General features: G+C 37.3%; 1 protein-coding gene across 5 annotated transcripts in view; it reads left to right on the top strand.

The window, feature by feature from the left end:
* LOC139119874 (arylsulfatase B-like) overlaps nt 1-19,548 on the top strand; it is a 269,229-nt gene that overhangs the window by 32,153 nt on the left and 217,528 nt on the right. For 2 of the 5 annotated variants that reach the window (XM_070683815.1, XM_070683823.1), the window contains exons 16-17: nt 5,258-5,353; nt 5,699-5,986. The exons of 2 other annotated variants lie outside the window; for them this stretch is intronic. In XM_070683815.1, coding sequence (XP_070539916.1) covers nt 5,258-5,353; nt 5,699-5,877 — 275 coding nt within the window. In that variant the 3' untranslated portion in view covers nt 5,878-5,986. Of the gene's footprint in view, nt 1-5,257; nt 5,354-5,698; nt 5,987-19,548 lie in introns of those variants that run through there. One more of the 5 variants, XM_070683809.1, reaches the window with a different exon arrangement.

Below are 19,548 nucleotides of genomic sequence, written 5' to 3'. Positions count from 1 at the left end.
AACTCCCTGTACTGACCATTTTTAGTCCCCACGGACACCGTCCGGGGGGACTTATAGGTTTGGTCATGTCCGTGCGTCCGTCCGTGTGTGCGTGCGTGCGTGCGTGCGTCCGTCCGTTCACCCAGATATCTCAGAGACGCCTGGAGCGATTTCGTTCAAACTTGGTACAAGGATAGTAACCTACCTCATACAGATGCACGTCGATTTGTTTCACAATGCAATCAAATTTGGCCGTGTTAGAGGACTTTTTAGTTTTCACCTCCATTGACTCCCATGTATAAGGCAGTCTCCATAGACTCAAATGTATAAGGCAGTCCATAGACTTCCATGTATAAGGCAGTCCATAGACTCCCATGTATAAGGCAGTCCATAGACTCCCATGTATAAGGCCAAGAAAAATAAAAATTTAGTTTCTCATCGTATTCATATTGCAAAAAGGATGCAGTGACACAGTTTTTAGTGCCCATAGATAAAGTCCAGGGGGCTTATAGATTGGGTCATGTCCGTCCGTGAGTCAATCCGTTCACACAGATGTCTCAGACACTTTGACAAAATGTCACGTGACCTTGGTGACCTTTGACCTTGAATATACATATTTGTCCGTAACTCAGTAACCACAAGTGCTAAACCTTTCGTATATGGTATGATAGGACACCCTATGACACCACATATTGTACCTCACATTAATTATTCACCTATCTAATTTTTAGTCTGGTTCCCTGACCCATTTTCCCCGGTAGAGGGCGTGGGGAAATATAGGGTCAGGTACCGGCAAATGTAAACATGGACGCTATTGGGTTAAAATAAAACAAGCTGTGATTGGATGAAAGTAACACTTGTAACTTTTTCTCATGTTTCTTGGGTTTCGCACTTTCAGGCTCACTTAACACCAACTTCTTGTTTGTACCACAAAGCCGTGGAGGTAGCAAGAAAGACTTTCTACCTCCATGATTTAGCCACTGTGATTTAGCACACCTCTTGATACTTTTAGAACGTCGACATGATGCCTGGCATTTTTCACGAAATTCGGACACCATTCTATCCATCGAAATCAATCGTCGTTCACAGTTCCAACAAAGTTTGCTTTCAATTAGCTGTGATATCGCAGCAGTACTTGTGGCGTGTATCGAACGTGCTCGGGTCATTGGGGTCACGCCACAGTCGGCGATGACCCTAGCACGTTCGATACACGCCACAAGTACTGCTGCGATATCACAGCCAGCCTTCAATCACCTCTATTTCCCCGTACTTCTGAATTAATCCTTTCAGTTTATGTTTCCCGTCTCGTGTGCCAATGTTTTTGGTTCGGATACCAGTGTTCGAACATATTTCTGATCCAGTCGAATTTTGACCGGCGTTTTCATGGTAGCAGCCATATTTGTTGTAGCATGTTCTGTCAGGTGACTAACCTCCGCCATCTTGAACAAAATTCTGTTCAAGATGGCTACCCGGTACCTGACCCTATTTTTCCCCACGCCCTCTACCGGGGAAAATGGGTCAGGGAACCAGACTATCTAATTTTGAGCAAGCCAATAGACAAGGAGGTCTGATTTTTGGTATATATGGATAACTTAGCACTACAATTTTTGACAAAGTGTCATGTGACCTTGGTGACCTTTGACCTCAAATATACATATTTGTCCATAACTCAGTAACCACAAGTGCTACACCCTTCATATTTGGTATGATAGGACACCTTATGACGCCACATATTGTACCTCATTAATTATGTGCATATCTAATTTGAGTGAGCCAATAGAGCCAGAGGTCTTATTTTTGGTATGTAGGGATAACTTAGCAATACAATTTTTTACATGTCACGTGACCTCGGTGACCTTTGACCTCAAATATACATATTTGTCCATAACTCAGTAACCACAAGTGCTACACCCTTCATATTTGGTATGATGGATATGACGCCACATATTGTACGTCATTAATTATGCACCTATCTAATTTTGAGCGAGCCAATAGAGCTAGAGGCAGTGTTTGAAACTCATGCAAAATCGCTACTGCCAAGCGGGCCAGTAACTTATAAAATTCACTGGCCCGAAAGGAAATCAACTGGTCCTGGGCATAATACGGAATTTTTACTTGAAGGGAAATACAGGGGCCCTGCTGTAGGTGGCTCAATATTCAAATACCTGTACATCTTTCTCGCTACTGATATTCACCCGCGAGGCGAGGTTCATCAAAACAATGCTGCCATTTTGACTAAACGAAATCTCGAACCTACCCCAACGTGACCCCAACGCGTAACAAATGGAAGATGTTGAGTAGCGCCATCAATCTCGCAAGTCGCGAGAAATGCGTAGCTGTAAAGGCTTTCGCTAAGTAATTTCACCGTTCGATCTTTTGAAGATTTACCTGCCAATTTTTCCTAAATTTTGCGGTTTGATTACTTGACAAATTAACAGAATAGGGTAAGAGTATTAAAAATTGCTGACCCCTTCTTTATTTAGAGCAGGACACTCGGGTCTGCTTCTTTCACAACTTACTGGCCCGGCATGAAAACAGCTGGTCTGGGGCTAGCGGGTTAGCGTGAATTTCGAACGCTGGCTAGAGGTCTGATTTTTGGTATATAGGGATAACTTAGCAATACAATTTTTTTGACAAAATGTCACGTGACTTTGGTGACCTTTGACCTCAAATATACATATTTGTGCATAACTCAGTAACCACAAGTGCTACACCCTTCATATTTGGTATGATGGGACACCTTATGACGCCACATATTGTACCTCATTAATTATGTGCATATCTAATTTTGAGCGAGCCAATAGACCTAGAGGTCTGATTTTTGGTATATAGGGATAACTTAGCAATACAATTTTTTTGACAAAGTGTCACGTTACCTTGGTGACCTTTGACCTCAAATATACATATTTGTCCATAACCCAGTAACCACAAATGCTACATCCTTCATAGTTGGTATGATGGGACACCTATGACGCCACATATTGGATCTCATTAATTATGCGCATATCTAATTTGAGCGAGCCAATAGACCTAGAGGTATGATTTTTGGTATTAGGGATAGACGAAAGGATAGACATTGTTTGACAAAATGTCATGTGACCTCGATAACCTTTTACCTAAAATACACGATTATGTCAATAAATAAGTAATCACAAGTGCTATGTCCTTTATATTAGTAGGATGGGAGACCTTATGACAACACATGCTTTACCTCATTAATTATGTACATATATAATTGTGGGCAAGCCAATAGAGCTTGACGTCTGAATTTTGGCATATATGGATTAATTAGCAATGCAATTTTTTTTTCAAAATGTCACGTGACCTTGATAACCTTTGACCTTGATTATGCATATATATGCATAACTCAGTAACCACAAGTTCTTTACGCTTCAATTTTGATAGGATAATAGATCTTAAGATGTAACATCTTGTACCTCATTTATTATGCGCATATGTATTTCTTGGCTGGCCAATACAGCTAGAGGTCTGATCTTTTTCCCGATTTAGAACCATAACTTAGACATGCCTCTTGTTTCAAATTGGAACAATGACATAGTCCTATGTGCCCATTCATCTGAACATATACACTCCAGTGATACTTGTTAATGACCACATTTCCCTGCCCCTCAAGACTAATACTCCTATTACAAGTGGGGACTATGTCATTGTCAATGACTTGTTATGTAAAACATCCAGTTTGGCTGTAGGGATATTAAGGAAGTTAGCTTTGGTCACACGGCTGTGACGTTGATTGACATAATTTGGAAAATGTTCCATCACATGCTATTGGGCTATAACTTTTAAGGATTTAAACACTGAACACATATTTTTGCATAATATTCTATCAGTTAAAGGTAAAATATGCAATCTAAAAAGCCCTTCAATAGGATAATTATACTTAGTGCCCATCATAACACGCACAGCGCCTTTCTGTAATTTGAATAACTTGTTTATATTTTCGCTAGTCCCCCATGCACTGTAGCAAAAGTGTAAATCGATAAGTATATAGTGCATTGTAATATGTTTTTCTGGTGCTTAATGGTAAATACCGTATTGTACGTCTACATAAAGCTGACCTTTTTATTAAATCTGTATTTGACTCCAAGTTCAAGTGTTGATCTATAACAATTTCCAGGCGTCTTTCTTCATTTACAGAATCTAAAATATTCTGACCAAGTTTACAATTAAGCATATTTCTTGGTTAACGTGACTGTATCTTATTGGTGGTTACAAGCATGGCCAAACGTCTTTGTTTTGCTTGTATTGGAAACCGTATAAATGTTTCAAGAAAATGACAATATGCAAGGAATGTCCATGCCTTGTAAATGGAAAGCTACTGCACAACTCACAGGTCGTCGCCTACCCATATCTTTTTAGCGCGTCGACCACAAAAAGGCGGAAGGTGTCATGAGCCTTTGGGTATGGATATTCGCTCAAAAACATCCTTTCTGTAAACGCTGTATGATCCACACGCAATTATGGGTCAAACATGTGACTGTTTACATGAAAAATATCCTTTACCTTTACCATTTCCAAAGATTTTTCTACAAAATTTCGATACATTGCAGAACTTTTGAAAATGTTCCAATCATTATTATTCTTAAAGAAATGCAAGAATTATAAGCCAGGAAATGAGTCAGCTACTATAACTCTAGGTATAAAACTTAACCAATGAACCCCCTGATTCTTTCGTAATAAAAATTTAGTGTGCTATAGCCCCGCTTAAGCTAATCAGAAGTTTCGGTTCTCAGAGAAAGGATAGCATTGCGTGCCCTACCGTGAATAGCTGGATAGATAGAAGGCCGTCTGTTACCTGAAAATCCATCTATGCCTTTTACATGTTAAAAACTGTGCTAAAACATGATTAAAAGAAAACATGTTTGCTCGAAATAAAAGGATATGTAATCAGCGTCTGCTCACGGACTAGTATCATCATTCAAATTAGAGATTGGTTCATCCAAAAAGTTTTATTACAATTTATTCCAAATTTTATACAAATCACTGCAGTGATTGTTATTAGAAACTATTCCAAATTTTATTACAAATTGCACTAGTTCAACTATTACAAATTACTCCAAAGTTTGTTACAATTTATTGCAGTATTACAAATTACGAAATTACAAATTACTGCTCTACACATCTTCAGCGGCATTTAAAACGTCTCAATTAGATGTTAGAATGCGTACATAGATGAAGTTGTATTGTTTTGACAAATCGTTATATAAAGAGCCGCGTTCAGTGTCACTTGGTAACTGAATGGTTATTTCAATTGCAGTGTACTGGTATGAGACACCTTACCACACTGAACCTGACGAAAAAGCAGACTTACCATTACCTGATGAAGATTCAATCTTTCTTTTCGACATGGAAGGTGATGATACTCTTGAAAAATTATTCTTTATTTCCTGATGTTGACGAGTGCATATACATGACTCTGTATTTATGAAAAAACACCGATAAATCACTACAGCAACGATAACGACAACTTCAACAAGAAGAAAAGTAAAAACAAACAAATAAACAAAAGAAATACTCGCTATTTGAAATATTGTGTTACTGAGACGAAGCTATACAAAAACATTTCATGTCAATGCTGTGACACAACTATTTTAAATTACGTCTGAAATGTGTGAACTATGCTTCTTAGTGTTATAAGACCTCCGCATTGTATGAGCAACTTCAGCTTCTAAAGATGTACAAACCTTTTTCCTTTCAGCTGATCCAAGTGAAGAATGCAATGTAGCCGATGATAACCCGGATGTTGTGGCAGAGATGCTGGCTAAACTGGACGAATATAGAGCGGTGACATGGACCGACTTCCCTCCAGACGATCCCAACTGTGATCCCGCCCTCACCGACAATTGGTGGACGACTGGATGGTGTACAATCAACTAAAATCTATAATGTATTGAAGATCACAATTTCGATCTGACTTTACATTTCAATTTATTATTAAAACTATATCCTATCGATTATTAATTCATCACACAGTCTAAACCTCAGTAGTTATGAATTTGTGTCAAATACTAGAATCTAAAATGTGTTTATTAATGTGAGGTCTCAGTTATGTATGGTACAGACTCTTGTCATTATATTCATTATTCATGAAAACAAAACGTGCAAACACAGAAGAATAGTACAAATGTTATTACCCTTTTACCCTTCGCAAAGGTATGTGATGTAGATGCTTCTGTCCAATCAACTTTATTCATAGTGTATCTCTTGTCTATAGTTTAATAAAATTTTACATCACTATTTGTGACTGAAGACCCCTTTCAAGAAGTTATTTGTCTCAGCTTCGATATCTTTCTTCTTAAAGATTTACCATGGAATATTAAAATCATCAAATGAGTTGAAAATATCATAATTTATAAACATAATAATATATGTGTTTTCAGAGGCTCAGCAGCTGTTCTTCACACCACAGATAAAACATCATGTATAGATGTTGCCACGGTAGGTAATCTTACCAGAAAGTAGACGACACATCGTGCTAAATCTTCGCGTAAGATTGGCAAAGGACAAATGCATGACATAGTAAAGGAGGAAAAGATAAATCTCAACAAAACAAATGATCAAGACACCCAAGTTTGGTGGTGTTTATGTTTATTGGCAACAGAACAGTCAAACGTGTAATAACGTAAACAAAAGCAACAAGAAATCTGTGCTGAGACCACAACATCTCTAACTCCGCCCCACAAAAAGGACGGACGTTAAACTCTACCTCCTGCGGTATTACACTATTTGATGCCTCTTGTAAACCTGACTCTAAATTAACTACTAAAAAGGTCTCATTCACGTCAGATTTCAAATGCGCCAACCCTGAGAAAATCAGAAACGCAGAGCATCCGGGCACGTACAGTTTCTTTGATCACAATGCCTTCAGTTAACCAAGTCAGACGCAAAATTAGCAGGCCTCCGAGTAAAAATAGAATCATCAGCCTTGAATGTAATCTGTAGAAAAAATTTGTATTGACAATTTGACACTACGGCGATGATAAAACCTCCTTCCTTATGCATTAGTCGCATTCAAGTATCTTAAATTTTAAAACTACGAGGGCGCACTGTTGACTAATTAACGTTTAGCAATGTTTGTCTTTGTCGGATGCCGCAAACCACACAATACGACAATAAATGGATGGGCAGTCTGAGAGAAGCGAACGGTTTCTCAAAAGTAGGAGAGTAGTTTGCAACTGTTTATCAAACAAAAATCACCACATGCAAAGGCGATCATAACTCTTTCGAAAAGAAAATCCTACCACGTCAAGGGAAATTGCTGATAGCAGCAAAAACCAAAACTCGTAAAAGCTCGTAAAATTCAACAAAAAGGAGATTGAAAGATACTGTCTTGCTTTAAAATATATAATTAAAAGCTCCAAGGCGCTTTGATTTACTACATGCAGTGGACTCACTATCTCAATAAACAAAAAACAGAACATCATGAGCCTCTTGCGCTACAAACTCTACCATGTCTGATTTGATTTGGGTGAGTTAGAAATTCTTCTGTTAATTTCATGTTCAGTAGTGTCCATTTTTAGCATTTGATACCCAGATAGGACTTCTACTAACTACGCTAATACATTGTGAAGCATGTTTTTTTAAAACTTGTTTCTTTAGTTGACTAAATTTTGTAAATGCAGCTCGTAGATGTTTATCTGAATATTAAAAATGATCAAGTTGTTTAGGAATTAAATATATGTATACTTTCATCCGTTATATTATGTGAGATAAACAGAAGTAATGGCCCTGACATTAAGACACATTTCTCACCTTAGCATTTTGCAGTTACCATATTATTATCCGCAAGTCTTATCAAAGTTATTTCCCCTGCCAATACAAAATTAGGCAAAGGAAGAAGATGTGGCACATCACAAACTCACACACGTGCCTTTCAATATTTGATGTTAAACGACAGAGTGATTAAATAACGTGTAAGCATCAATGAATCTCCCGAAATGTTTACATTCAGTGAATAAAAATCAAGTACAGTCTGCCAAGATATGACATTTAACAGTGACACTGAAACTGGACATTGAACGCTCTGTTGCAAGTAGTTCATAAGGCTGTTTCTTGATTGCAAACATACATTTGTCATGAATTTAAGAGGTGCTGCTCGTAACTAAACTCTGATGAGGTGATGTTACAAGTTGAGTACACACATTATTTTAGGGTTTTGAATGGCACAGAAGATTATTTAAAACTGGACAAAATGCTTGTTATACCTTCAGTATATTTACGTATATATACGTATATGAAAAATAATACTAATTGCATACGTAACGTATATCTTTGTATATAGAACATTCCAAGACGTTGATATGCGTAGCGTATATCTTTGCAGATCAAGAGTATACATAGTGCAGGTCTTTGCACACTACGTTTAAACTGTACTTATGCATTTTATTAGTATACGTAGTACGTGTATTCTGAACGTATTAGACACATGTACTGAATCAGTATATGTGTATATATTGTAGTATATCAAGTATTTTGCCAAGTGTAAATAGTTGAAAGGACACTTCTTGTTCGAAAGAAATCACGTTTTTACCTTTGAATTTGCAACAATTTATAAGACCAATGAGTGGAGTTCCGTTTGTGTACAAATTATACAAACATCGAACTTTAATTGATAATGAAAGAGCGTTCTGAGGTTGTTGTGACAGGATACTTTGAAGATAGTACAATGGTAGTGAGGAATGAAGCACAACACCTTTTTAAAACTAAGTAAATAATTTTACTCTTGCCTGTAATGTATATCCTGTCGATGGTATTCCTTGTTTTATAAAATACTGGTAAACAAATAAGTGGATCTTAAAAACTTTTATCATTGCTATGTACCATCGTATAAGCCATTCGCGTCAAAAGATATAAGACACACAGAGACAGTCGTAGACAGATATCGGCAGACACACAGGCATCGATTATAACAATAGCTCAGCTGTGGCTCATGGATTAAGGGAAACGCAGGAATGATCGGAAATGATTTGGCATCGAGTCTGTTTGTTACTTTGAGAAGTACCTACAGCAGCGGCATACTGTCAAATCACCTTGAGGGACTTTGTCATGTGAAATTAGTCTTGATTTGATCTATTAAAACGAGGTAATAGAAATGTTGTTTAGGTAATATCTTTTCTGTTATTTTCATATCAAACGATCGAGGGCGCAAGTAATCATGAAAAACCACAAGGCTCAAAGGGCAAAAGGCTCCTTTTTGCGTTGACGTCTACGTCAGAATGGTTGGACTGAATTAGACAAGGATTGTTAGGCCACCCTTTTGGATGTTTGCAAATGATTTTGGATTACTGACGTCTTTGCTACGACAATACAGTAGGTTGCAAATTTGAACTTGATAGATAACTAGAAATTGGATAGCAGTAGTGAGTTCTGTAAATGCCCTCTTGCCTATACCACACCGGGATCTTTTACGGTACAAAACTTGTACATATTCTATTCCATTAATGGTCTCCGAGGTTCCAGCAAACCAAGAATATAACATGTTTACAGTACACAACTGTCAGTTATTAAGTGTACGGCGTCATTGTTTCGCAAATCTGGTATCAATGCTGTTTATGGTTCAGCAAGCATGCACCTGGCTACAAACTACTAAACCCTCGAGAATTGAAATATTGCTGTACAGGCTGGTATAACTGTAAATTCTAGGGCAGGTTTGACAAGTTAATTTAGGTAAACATAAAAGGACTAGTATCATTTCTGTGAAATTTTGGCTTAGGTTGTTGTGAATATCAAATAACCACCAATGCCTACTTTGTGTGTCTTATTTTTATCGATTTTCTGTGGCTATTTTGTTTACACTGTTACAGTTTCTGTTCCGGGTGTCAAATGAGTCTATTCAGGCTGAGAAATTGCTGCTGACCTCTTTGATCTGAATTATGCTTAATGCCGACAGGGGCCTCCGCCGTGTATTGAGCCACAATCGACTCTGTACACCCTCGCCCTAGAGCTTGTACTCAAAAGGTTCTGTTTAACCTGTTGACCAACTGTCGCAAGATCATAAACATGTTTGTCTGCATGCACAAAATGTACTTTTGGGCGCGCCAAAACTAACTAGGTAACTGGTTATCAATATCTTCGCTTTGGTGTGTGAACTCACTAAATGCATCGGCTTGTTTGGATTTAAGACCTTTCCATATCGTATCATCATTATAAATCCATTTGCTGTCTCTATAACGCGTTTTAGCTGCACTAGGCACTCCATGTAATATGTTTGATTTCTGTCTAGGAAGTACTTTAAAGATTTTGTGAATTATCTTCTCTGGTTGTGAAGTGCTTCTGGTTTTGGTCGACGATGAACTAAAGACTCCATTGGCTGCAAAATTGTCATCATTTGAATCATGAATGTCCCTATCAATCTGGAACGAACACCGGGATAAGCTTTACGATAACTAGCTCTTTGTGACAAGCTATACCCTGGTAAAATAGGAACAAGTTAAGTTAGTGTATTTTTTGTAGTCAAATTGTGGCTTAATGTAAAACATTCGCGTTTTCAGTATGGTCCAAGTTTATAACAATCCTTCGTGAAGTCGGGTATGACACACTCTAGTGACACCTCCTATATGTCAGGATTAGGACTCTTTAAATTTTAGAGCCGATTATATTCACATTTACAGATATAGAACTAGTGTTTTGGCAGCATGTAAAATTTTGTGACTTTATTCGTTATTTTTAGATACAATTACATTGACGTATTGAGGTATTCAGTTGGAATTTTGATGAATAGGCTCTGCGTAACCTGTTAACCCGCTGCTAGACCACGAACATGTTTTTGCCATGCACTAAACTGTGCTTTTGGTTGGGCCGGAACAAAAATTGTTTAACATCTGCAAATTGGCATGTGAAACCAGCAAATGCCCTAGCTTTCTTCGGGGTTGCGACCTTTGACATGTGATCTAAACATCATTAATCAATTATGCTTAGCTTCCAAAAATAGTCAAATCCGACTCAATGGATTTGGCTACGTCTGCTCAATCTGTTTCATTTAATACGTGCAGCACATCATGTCTACGTTTGACGTTTGTCGAAGGCGGCGTACTTCTCTGGTTGCCATACCGCATAATCACTGCACCCTGGGGTCAAAGAGTGTGTAGATAAAAGTTGACGAATGTTTTTTCTTGAAAATCAGTTCTTCTCATGAAAAGATGAAATTGTACATTATAGATTTTCACAGGTCAACACAATTTTGATCACCTAGAGAAATCCTATGAAAAAAAGAACTACAAACACATGAAGTATTAAGTGCTACGACCAGTCTGGCACTGTTATCCATTTTGATGTCCGTATGTATAAAATACTATTGGGCGAAATTAAAATCTTGAAGAGAATAAAAATCTGTTAGATCAGTCCCATGCAAACAACATATTTTCCCTTCCATACGATAGTCTCTCGGTCTCCAATGCCTACTCGCTGGTCACCTTTCTCATAACAAAGTCTCCTAATGTTATTCTCTGTCACACGACTTGCCACGCCCATGGCAACATAGCCCAAAGGTGAATCATAATATCTTTACATCTCTATGCGCGAAGTAAGTATCGGTGTGCAGAAAATCCGTCTCGGATGTATATCATGTACAGACTCGGATCGCAGCACCTATCAAAACTTTGATATCATCAACAAGATTCATTCCATCAGAACCATGTTGATATCAGTCTATTGTGTCGACGGGGATGAGAAAATGTAGCTTTGGTGAAAGTAGAGAAATAAGCAACCGAATTTCACACTTGTTTACCCGCCTCTGTCCCTCCCCTCTTTCTTCCTCTCTGTCTCTCTCTTCCTCTCTGTTTCTCTCTCTCTAAAACTGTATGCATGCCTAACCTGCTCTTTCTCCTGTTGCCCGCTGGGCTCTCTTCCAATACCATTTGCGGTACCTAGGCGGAGAATAAGGTTTTTAATTATAATTTAAAAAACAGTAAAAAGTTATTTGAGCATTGATGTTGATGAGTGCTTGGATACATTAAGTTTTGAATTATTACCTATCCAAGTTATATTAAATATCCTGTAAATTTCGATGCAATCTGCGCCAAATATTTCAAATATGTGAAACAAGGTACACATGCACATAGTCAACGTTTGTGATGTGACAACATGATAGCGCACAGGCCTTGTTGGCTAACATGGCGATTCTCACCTAATATGTAAACATAACAAAATTGCCACCACTCTACCAAACTATAAGATTACATGAGGATCGAAAACAGAAAGGATTTTGTTACGGAAAATATTTTGAAATAGCATTATCGTAATGATACATTGGCCATCTGCTATTTGTTCTATCTTTTAAGGTTTATTTGTATAGCACTACCTCCATTTACCGTCTTTAGCAAATTGTGAAGTGTTGCTGATGCTAAGGCGAATGCTTATGATTTATGAATGTGGCCAATCTTCATATAATATAATAATAATAATAATAATAATAATAATAATAATAATAATAATAGCTTGTTATATAGCGTCTAAATCCATATAAAACGGTGATCAGAGACGCTTAAAATACACTTTAAAAAGGTATATTAACAAAAGCAATTTAAAAAATGTCTACAAGATTGAAATTTCAGATATTAAAAATAGAATTAAAATCAAAGACAACCCAAAAATCTAATTAATGTAAGTCTAAAAAGGTAGGTTTTTAGCAAACGCTTAAAACTATTAAAGTTTGAACATAAACGGATGTTCAGTGGAAGAGCGTTCCACAATTTGGGAGCAGCGGCACTGAAAGCTCCGTCACCGAATTTCTTTGTTCTCACTCTGATCGAACACAACTTGAAATGCTCTGCCGAACGTAGATTACGCCTTGGGGTGTAAAGACTTAACATTTCTGTGAGATATTTAGGGGCAGAACCATGAATACATCTGAAAGTGATTATCAAGATTTTAAAAGTAATCCTTTGATGAACTGGCAACCAGTGCAATTCCTGTAAAAGTGGAGTAGTGTGAGCATGACGATTTGAGCAATGTTTTGTATGTGTTGGATACGACTAATTGAATATTGAGGTATACCGTACAGCAAAGAATTACACATGTCGATACGGGAGGTTATTAGAGCATGAACTAACTGTTCAGTAGTTGTCTTAGACAAATATTTACGAATGAGGGCAATGCGACGAATGTGAAACATAGTGGACTGACAGATCGAGCCGACGTGGGATTTCATAGAAAGACATGAATCAAGAAGAACACCCAGGGACTTTGCATTATACTTAGCTGGAATCAATGCATCACCAATACGAATTTTCCTTGCTCCACTATCAGTGGGATCATTACATGGAGAAAAATTACAAATTCAGTTTTGTCATCATTTAGACACAGGAAGTTAGAAAACATCCAGTTTCTTACATCAGAGATACATGCTTCAAGATTTTTAATTGTAACATCATAGTGTGCCCCCTCTGAAAAACCATGTACATGCTTGAGTCATCTGCATAAAAGTGGTATTTACAGCCGTGTTTAGAAATCACATCACCGAGAGGAGATGTGTAAATATTGAAAAGTATATATACGCTTTCATATTTATGAGAATCCTGAATCAAAGGACAGCAATCAAATTGCAATTTTTTCATTTGGTTTTGACATTCACTAAATAAGACCAAAATCAGAAAGCCTAAAACCGCCTGTTGATTCAAGCATTAAGTTCTATAGTAGCACGTCTCCGCAACCTGTGGGTGACTTTTTTGAATGAGTGAAAATCATATGCACATCAATACTTGGCTACAATACCAAATGCACGTCTTGGGATTAGAATTGGTGTGAATATATTCGTTAATATATTTTGGCAGAGTTCTATTGATTTTTCAAAGCATTACAGTATGAAAACATTGACATTTTGCCAACAAGGCTCTATTTAATATATCGCCAAACTGTCGCCAGTCAATAAACAACTGTGCTGCATTCACACAACACAAAATAGTAGTTCAGTACAATCACTAGTTAGGCCTCACTTTCTATTAGCCGTTATTCAACATTGTACATTAATAATGCCATTACGTTCAGTTCAAATATAATGATTTTCGTTGGAACTTTTTAAGTGTAGGGAATCGTGTGACAAAATCAGGCTAAGTGAGTCAAAATGCTTAATATAGGTTTCTTAAAAGATTTCCAGGCTGATGATGTTGTACAATAATAAGAGAAGTCAAGAGAAGTCAAGACTGCTTGAAGTGGTCAACATGGAACACAGTCGGACGAAGTCATTTGATTTATCAGAGATTCCTTTGATTGTGTTTTTGCTAGTGAAATTTAGTGTCGATCACACTACATACACTGCATTCACTACACTGCATAGTAATTGTAGTTTGAGTAACATTTACTGGTAAAGGGAGATCCATTTGATTTCGGGGTTGCCTTGAGGATTTAAGGGAAAAAAATTGTCGGTAGGTGAAGGAAAATGTACTGTCAGTGATACTGTTAGGTAGTATTATAGGACATTACCATGTTGATCTTCCTTCAGAATAGTCATAAATTGCATGTGGTACTGTCAGCATTACCGGATATTGCAGTGTCAGCGGTATTGTAAGTATTATCAGCAGCTAAAGCATTTTCAGTATTATTGTCAGTATCACTCGATATTACTTTGTCCTTATTCCATGTTAGGGTCTAAATATATTGCAAATTCAGTGGTTCAGATATTGCATTTTTACATGCAAATCTCCTTGCGCTTGAAACATGTTTCTAAGAGTTTTTTGTGTGTTATAAAGTGCTGTGATTTCCAGCCCTGTGGTGGTTAGCATCACTCCTATGGTTAGCCCTTTCCATTTGAACAGCTATGTTTACTTCGCTTTGAGCTTAATTTGTGGATAGTTTAGCACTTCTTTCAGTGGCCTTGTTGGAGCCATTATTTCATAAACTTCCTGATACTCTCAACGAGGCGCTTCGATACTGTGGTAGATATTTGCATGACTTTGAGCCCAGGTGACAGCTCAGGGTGTTAACCAGATGGGCCAAGGCTTAGTTTTTGTCTCTCTCGGTGAACAGCTCAGTCATATTCGGTAATGAGGTTATCCCATCAAGGAATCCTGTCCTGGATTACCTGATTCTTTTCTACATGGTGCTTCCAGGACATGTCTTATAAATCCTGCAACGCATTTATGTTTCCTTGATGACATCTCTGTGTATTGTCTTCATCATGCACTGTGTGTTAGCTTCAAGCCTTTGTAGTACAGTTTGCCATTCTACACCATCTGGGTTTATGCCCATTTGCCGGATATAAGGGTGACCCTTTTATTTTTTTGTTTCTCGTCTCTAGAGGAATACTCGGACAGGGCGGCCGGTCGAAATAAAAAAAAACAAGTACCCCAAAAAATCTGTATTTGTTTCAGTTCAATGTTCTGTGCATTCAGTCACTGCAATTTCTTGTCTTTCAGTTCAGTGTTCTGTGCTCTCTGCCCTTTCAGTCTTAGTCGCTACAATCTTACAATTTGATGATGGTGGTGCTGTTGCTAAGATGATCGCCTCAAACCGGCTCAAATATTTTTTTTTCATGTCGGAGGAAAAATTAACGGTCGGTCGGGAGATGAGAAACACAAAAATTAAAAATGTCGCCCAAAGCAGTAATTGCCCATCGTTTGAGCTCTACTCGCATTTTTCTAAAATTAAGGGATACTTTTGTGGTCAAACGGATCTTTGAAGTCATGTTAATTGCTACTATTGAATTAATCAAGTCTGCTTACGATGTAAGATAAGGTCCCGGTACAGAAGAAACAGGGATTTTGACTCATGATTTTCAAAGATATGCCTCTTTTTTCTTGCTGCTATTTAATAATTCATGTTGAATAAGATTAAATATTAAGAAAGAACTAAGAACTAAACCTATCATATGTGTTCTTCAAAAATATACTTTTCCTACAAAGAGACATTTTTTATTGATATGAGCAATGTTTAAGTCACACTGATGACTGCTTTTCAACAATCCAAGTTGGATATAAAAATGCAAGCCTGGAGAAGGGGCCGATGGTATTTAGAGATATAAAAATTCGAAGCCTAACAAGTCGCCTTAATAAAAAGAAAGTACTTGGAATTAGCAGAGGAAGCATATGAAGTAAAGTGTTTTGTTTTTTTCAATTCAACACTAATAATTTGACAAAACATTGGAATTGTGCTGTAATAGTATCAGCAAGGCACACTTTCGGAGTCAAACGATTTGCCTCGTATTCAATGCTACTAGTTCTACATGGTAGTGGAATCTTAAAATCATCAGATAATCACGGCAACTTTAGAGGTCATAGGACACTTAAGCGGTCATGGGACACTACAGAGGACATACATAGTTTCCATCGAATACTAGATGTTGGATTAATGGTTGAAGGGTACGATGATCAGATTATCAGGGAACACCTCTACAGGTTACCTGGTGCACTTTTGAGAACTAAGTATTTGCTTCCATTTAAAAGTATTTGATATAGCAGTGAAAGCATATAATCATCAGATAATGATGAGACACATTAGGGGTCATTGGGTAACTTTCGGAGTCAAATATTGTTTTATTTAACATTATTATTGGCGCCAACAGAGGTAAGCTTCAATGGTCAGATTATCATTGAACATTTGATATTCTCTGAGACACCTTTGAAGTCAAAGGGTTTGCTTCCATTAAACAAAGCAAACGGATATTGCAATGGAAACATATCGTCAACAAAATTCACTGGACAAAATGTTTGATATGCACTTAGCATATTTACGTATATTGACGGCGTAATTGTAACCCGAATCTGGTGCTATGGTTTATGGTGTTGCCAGGATACATCTAACTGCAAACAGCTAAAACTTCAATATACTCTGCCTTCGAGAATTCAAATGCTCTGCAACAGGCAGATAATAGTACTATACATTCTAGAGCAGATTTAATAAGTTAATATAGGTTCAACAAACAAGTACTCACATCTATTCTACGAATCTTTGGCTAGAAGCTTTTTGCGAATGTCAAATAAGCAGCAATATCTACCCTTTCACTATATTTATCGATTTTACGTGGAAAATTAAATCTTTTAGACAAAAGTAGTAAAGACTGTTTAAATTTGGCGTTTCAGAGTAGCTAGCCATAGATTTTATTGAAGTTTTGGTCAGAATGACTTGAAATTATCACATTTCTTAGTATATAGAAAGTACACGTACGCAGATCTTTAGATTTTGGCACGTGTCTAAAAGATTTATTTTCCCGTCAACATCCATTCTAAAAACGATAAAATATTTCGACTGCTAGACATCCAGTAAATGAATAATTGATGTTAAATTGCATTGAAGCTTGTGTAACGAACAAATTGTACTCAAAAGGTTCTCTTTAACCTGTTAATCAACCATCGCAAGATAATGAGCATGTTTGTTGCATGTAAAAATTGTACTTTTTGGCACGCCAGAATTATCTAGTTAACTGGCTATCAACTTCTTCACTTGGGTGTGTGAACTCACTAATTGCATAGGCTTGTTTGGGGTTTACGGCCTTTGACATGTTGTCTGATCATTACTAATCGATTTACTACTTTGTCTCTTTAATGCCTTTTAGCAGTATCCGGCACTTCATGTAATATGTTTGATTCTATCTAAGGCGTACTTCAAAGCGTTAGCGAATTATCTTCCCGGTCGGGAAATGTTTCTTGTTTTGGTCGACGCTGAACTAAAAACTCAATTGGCTGCAAAATTGTCACCGTTTGAATCATGAATATCCCTATCAATCTGGAACGCGCACTGCTATAAACTTTACGGTAAAAAGCTGGAAAACAAGGAGAAAGTTAAGTGAGTGGATTTTTCTTTGAAGTCAAGTTGTGGCTTCGAGTTTGAAATACGGTTCAAGTTTATAGCAATCCTTCGTTAACTCGGGTATGACACATTCTAGTGTAACCTCCTATATGTCATGATTAGGACCTTTTATTTTAGAGCCAATTACGTTCACATTATACAGGTACAGAACAAGTGTCTTTGTAACGTGTAAAATTTTGTGCCTATATTCGTTATTTTTAAGTATGGTTTTATTAAGCTGGTTAGGCATCCAAGGAATTTCACTCAAAAGGTTCTGCGTAACCTGTTAACCCGCCGCTAGACCACAAACATGTTTGTGCAATGCACTAAACGGTGCTTTTGGTCAGGCCGGAACAAACATTGTTATCAAAATCTGCAAAGTGGCGTTTGAAAACAGCAAATTTCCTATCTTATTTTGGGGTTGTGACATTTGACATGTGATGTGATCATTATTTATCAATCATACTTATCTCGAAAAAAAAATAGTAAATTCGACTAAATGGGTTTTGCTATATGTGCTCAATCTGTTTCATTTGATACGTGCAGCACATCATGTCTACGTTTGACATCTGTCGGATCACCTAGAGAAATACGATAAAAATAAAATTCAAACACATGGAGTATTAAGTGCAACCACCGGCCTGGCACTTTTATCAGTTTTGATATCCTTATACACTTTAATTAGGCGAAATTAAAATCTTGAAGGGAATAAAATTCTCTCAGAACAGTCCAGTGCAACGAACATATTTCCATTCCATACGAAAGTCTCTCATTGTCCGAGGCCTACTCGCTGGTCACCTTTCTCATAAAATAGTATCCTCATGTTATTCCCTGTCACACGACTTGCCACATCCATGGCAACATAGCCCAAAAGTGAATCATAATCTATTTACATCTCTACGCGCGAAGTAAGAATCGGTGTGCCCCAAATCCGTCTCGGATGTCTATCATGTACTGACTCGATCGTAGCACGTATCAAAACTTTGATATCATCAACAAGATTCATTATACCATAGACAGTAGAGAAACAGGATGGGAAGCTACCGTACAGAACAAAAGAACTGAGAAGAAGCGACGAGTTATAATTTAACCTGGAATAATTAGAATGTGTGAATAGATTTTTGCATAATTATCATCTTGGCGATAGCCGTTGCTCGACATCCGGTAGTTCGCAGTGAAAACACTTCATTTAACTTATTTTAGCATGAAGGTTTCGTTCTGATTGAAGTCGGATTCCGTCATCCTAAAGATTGATTTATTCCTAGATGCGAAAAAGAAGCATTGCATTTCCTCTACATAGAATTATATGCCATTAATAAACAAAGAAAATAACATTAAAGTTTATAAATTGTGCCCCGCCGAAGCGAAACTTTGGCGATCAGAGTCATTTTTCGAATCCAACACTGATACTCTGGCGATCCCGAATGAACTGCGTCACACAGCAAAGCTTAAACCTTAGACAGTACGTAATTTTCAACTTTCGAACTCAACATTTTGGATTCGTACTCCACATTTTGGATTCGTAAACGCAATATTCAACTTTCGAACTCCCCATTTTAGATCCGTTTATCCCATTTTCATCTTTCGAACTCCCATTTTTAGTAACTTCCATTTTGGAGTCGTATATCGCATTTTCATCTTTCGAATCTTACGAATAGTCAAATGCGTTTACGAATAGTCAAATGCCACTTTCAAAATCGCAGGTTTATACATTTGTCTTGGATATTTTTGCAAGTCTCAATTGAATGACATCATATTGACTGGCCATGTAATTTTGACATGCTAGAATTTTAAGTTGAGTCTTTGATTGTGGTGTTGAATTCCAAAGCG

Source organism: Ptychodera flava, chromosome 2 (assembly GCF_041260155.1).
Source record: "Ptychodera flava strain L36383 chromosome 2, AS_Pfla_20210202, whole genome shotgun sequence".
Lineage (NCBI taxonomy): Eukaryota > Metazoa > Hemichordata > Enteropneusta > Ptychoderidae > Ptychodera > Ptychodera flava.
The sequence above is the reverse complement of the archived record's forward strand: the minus strand, read 5'-3'. Positions and strand labels throughout refer to the sequence as shown.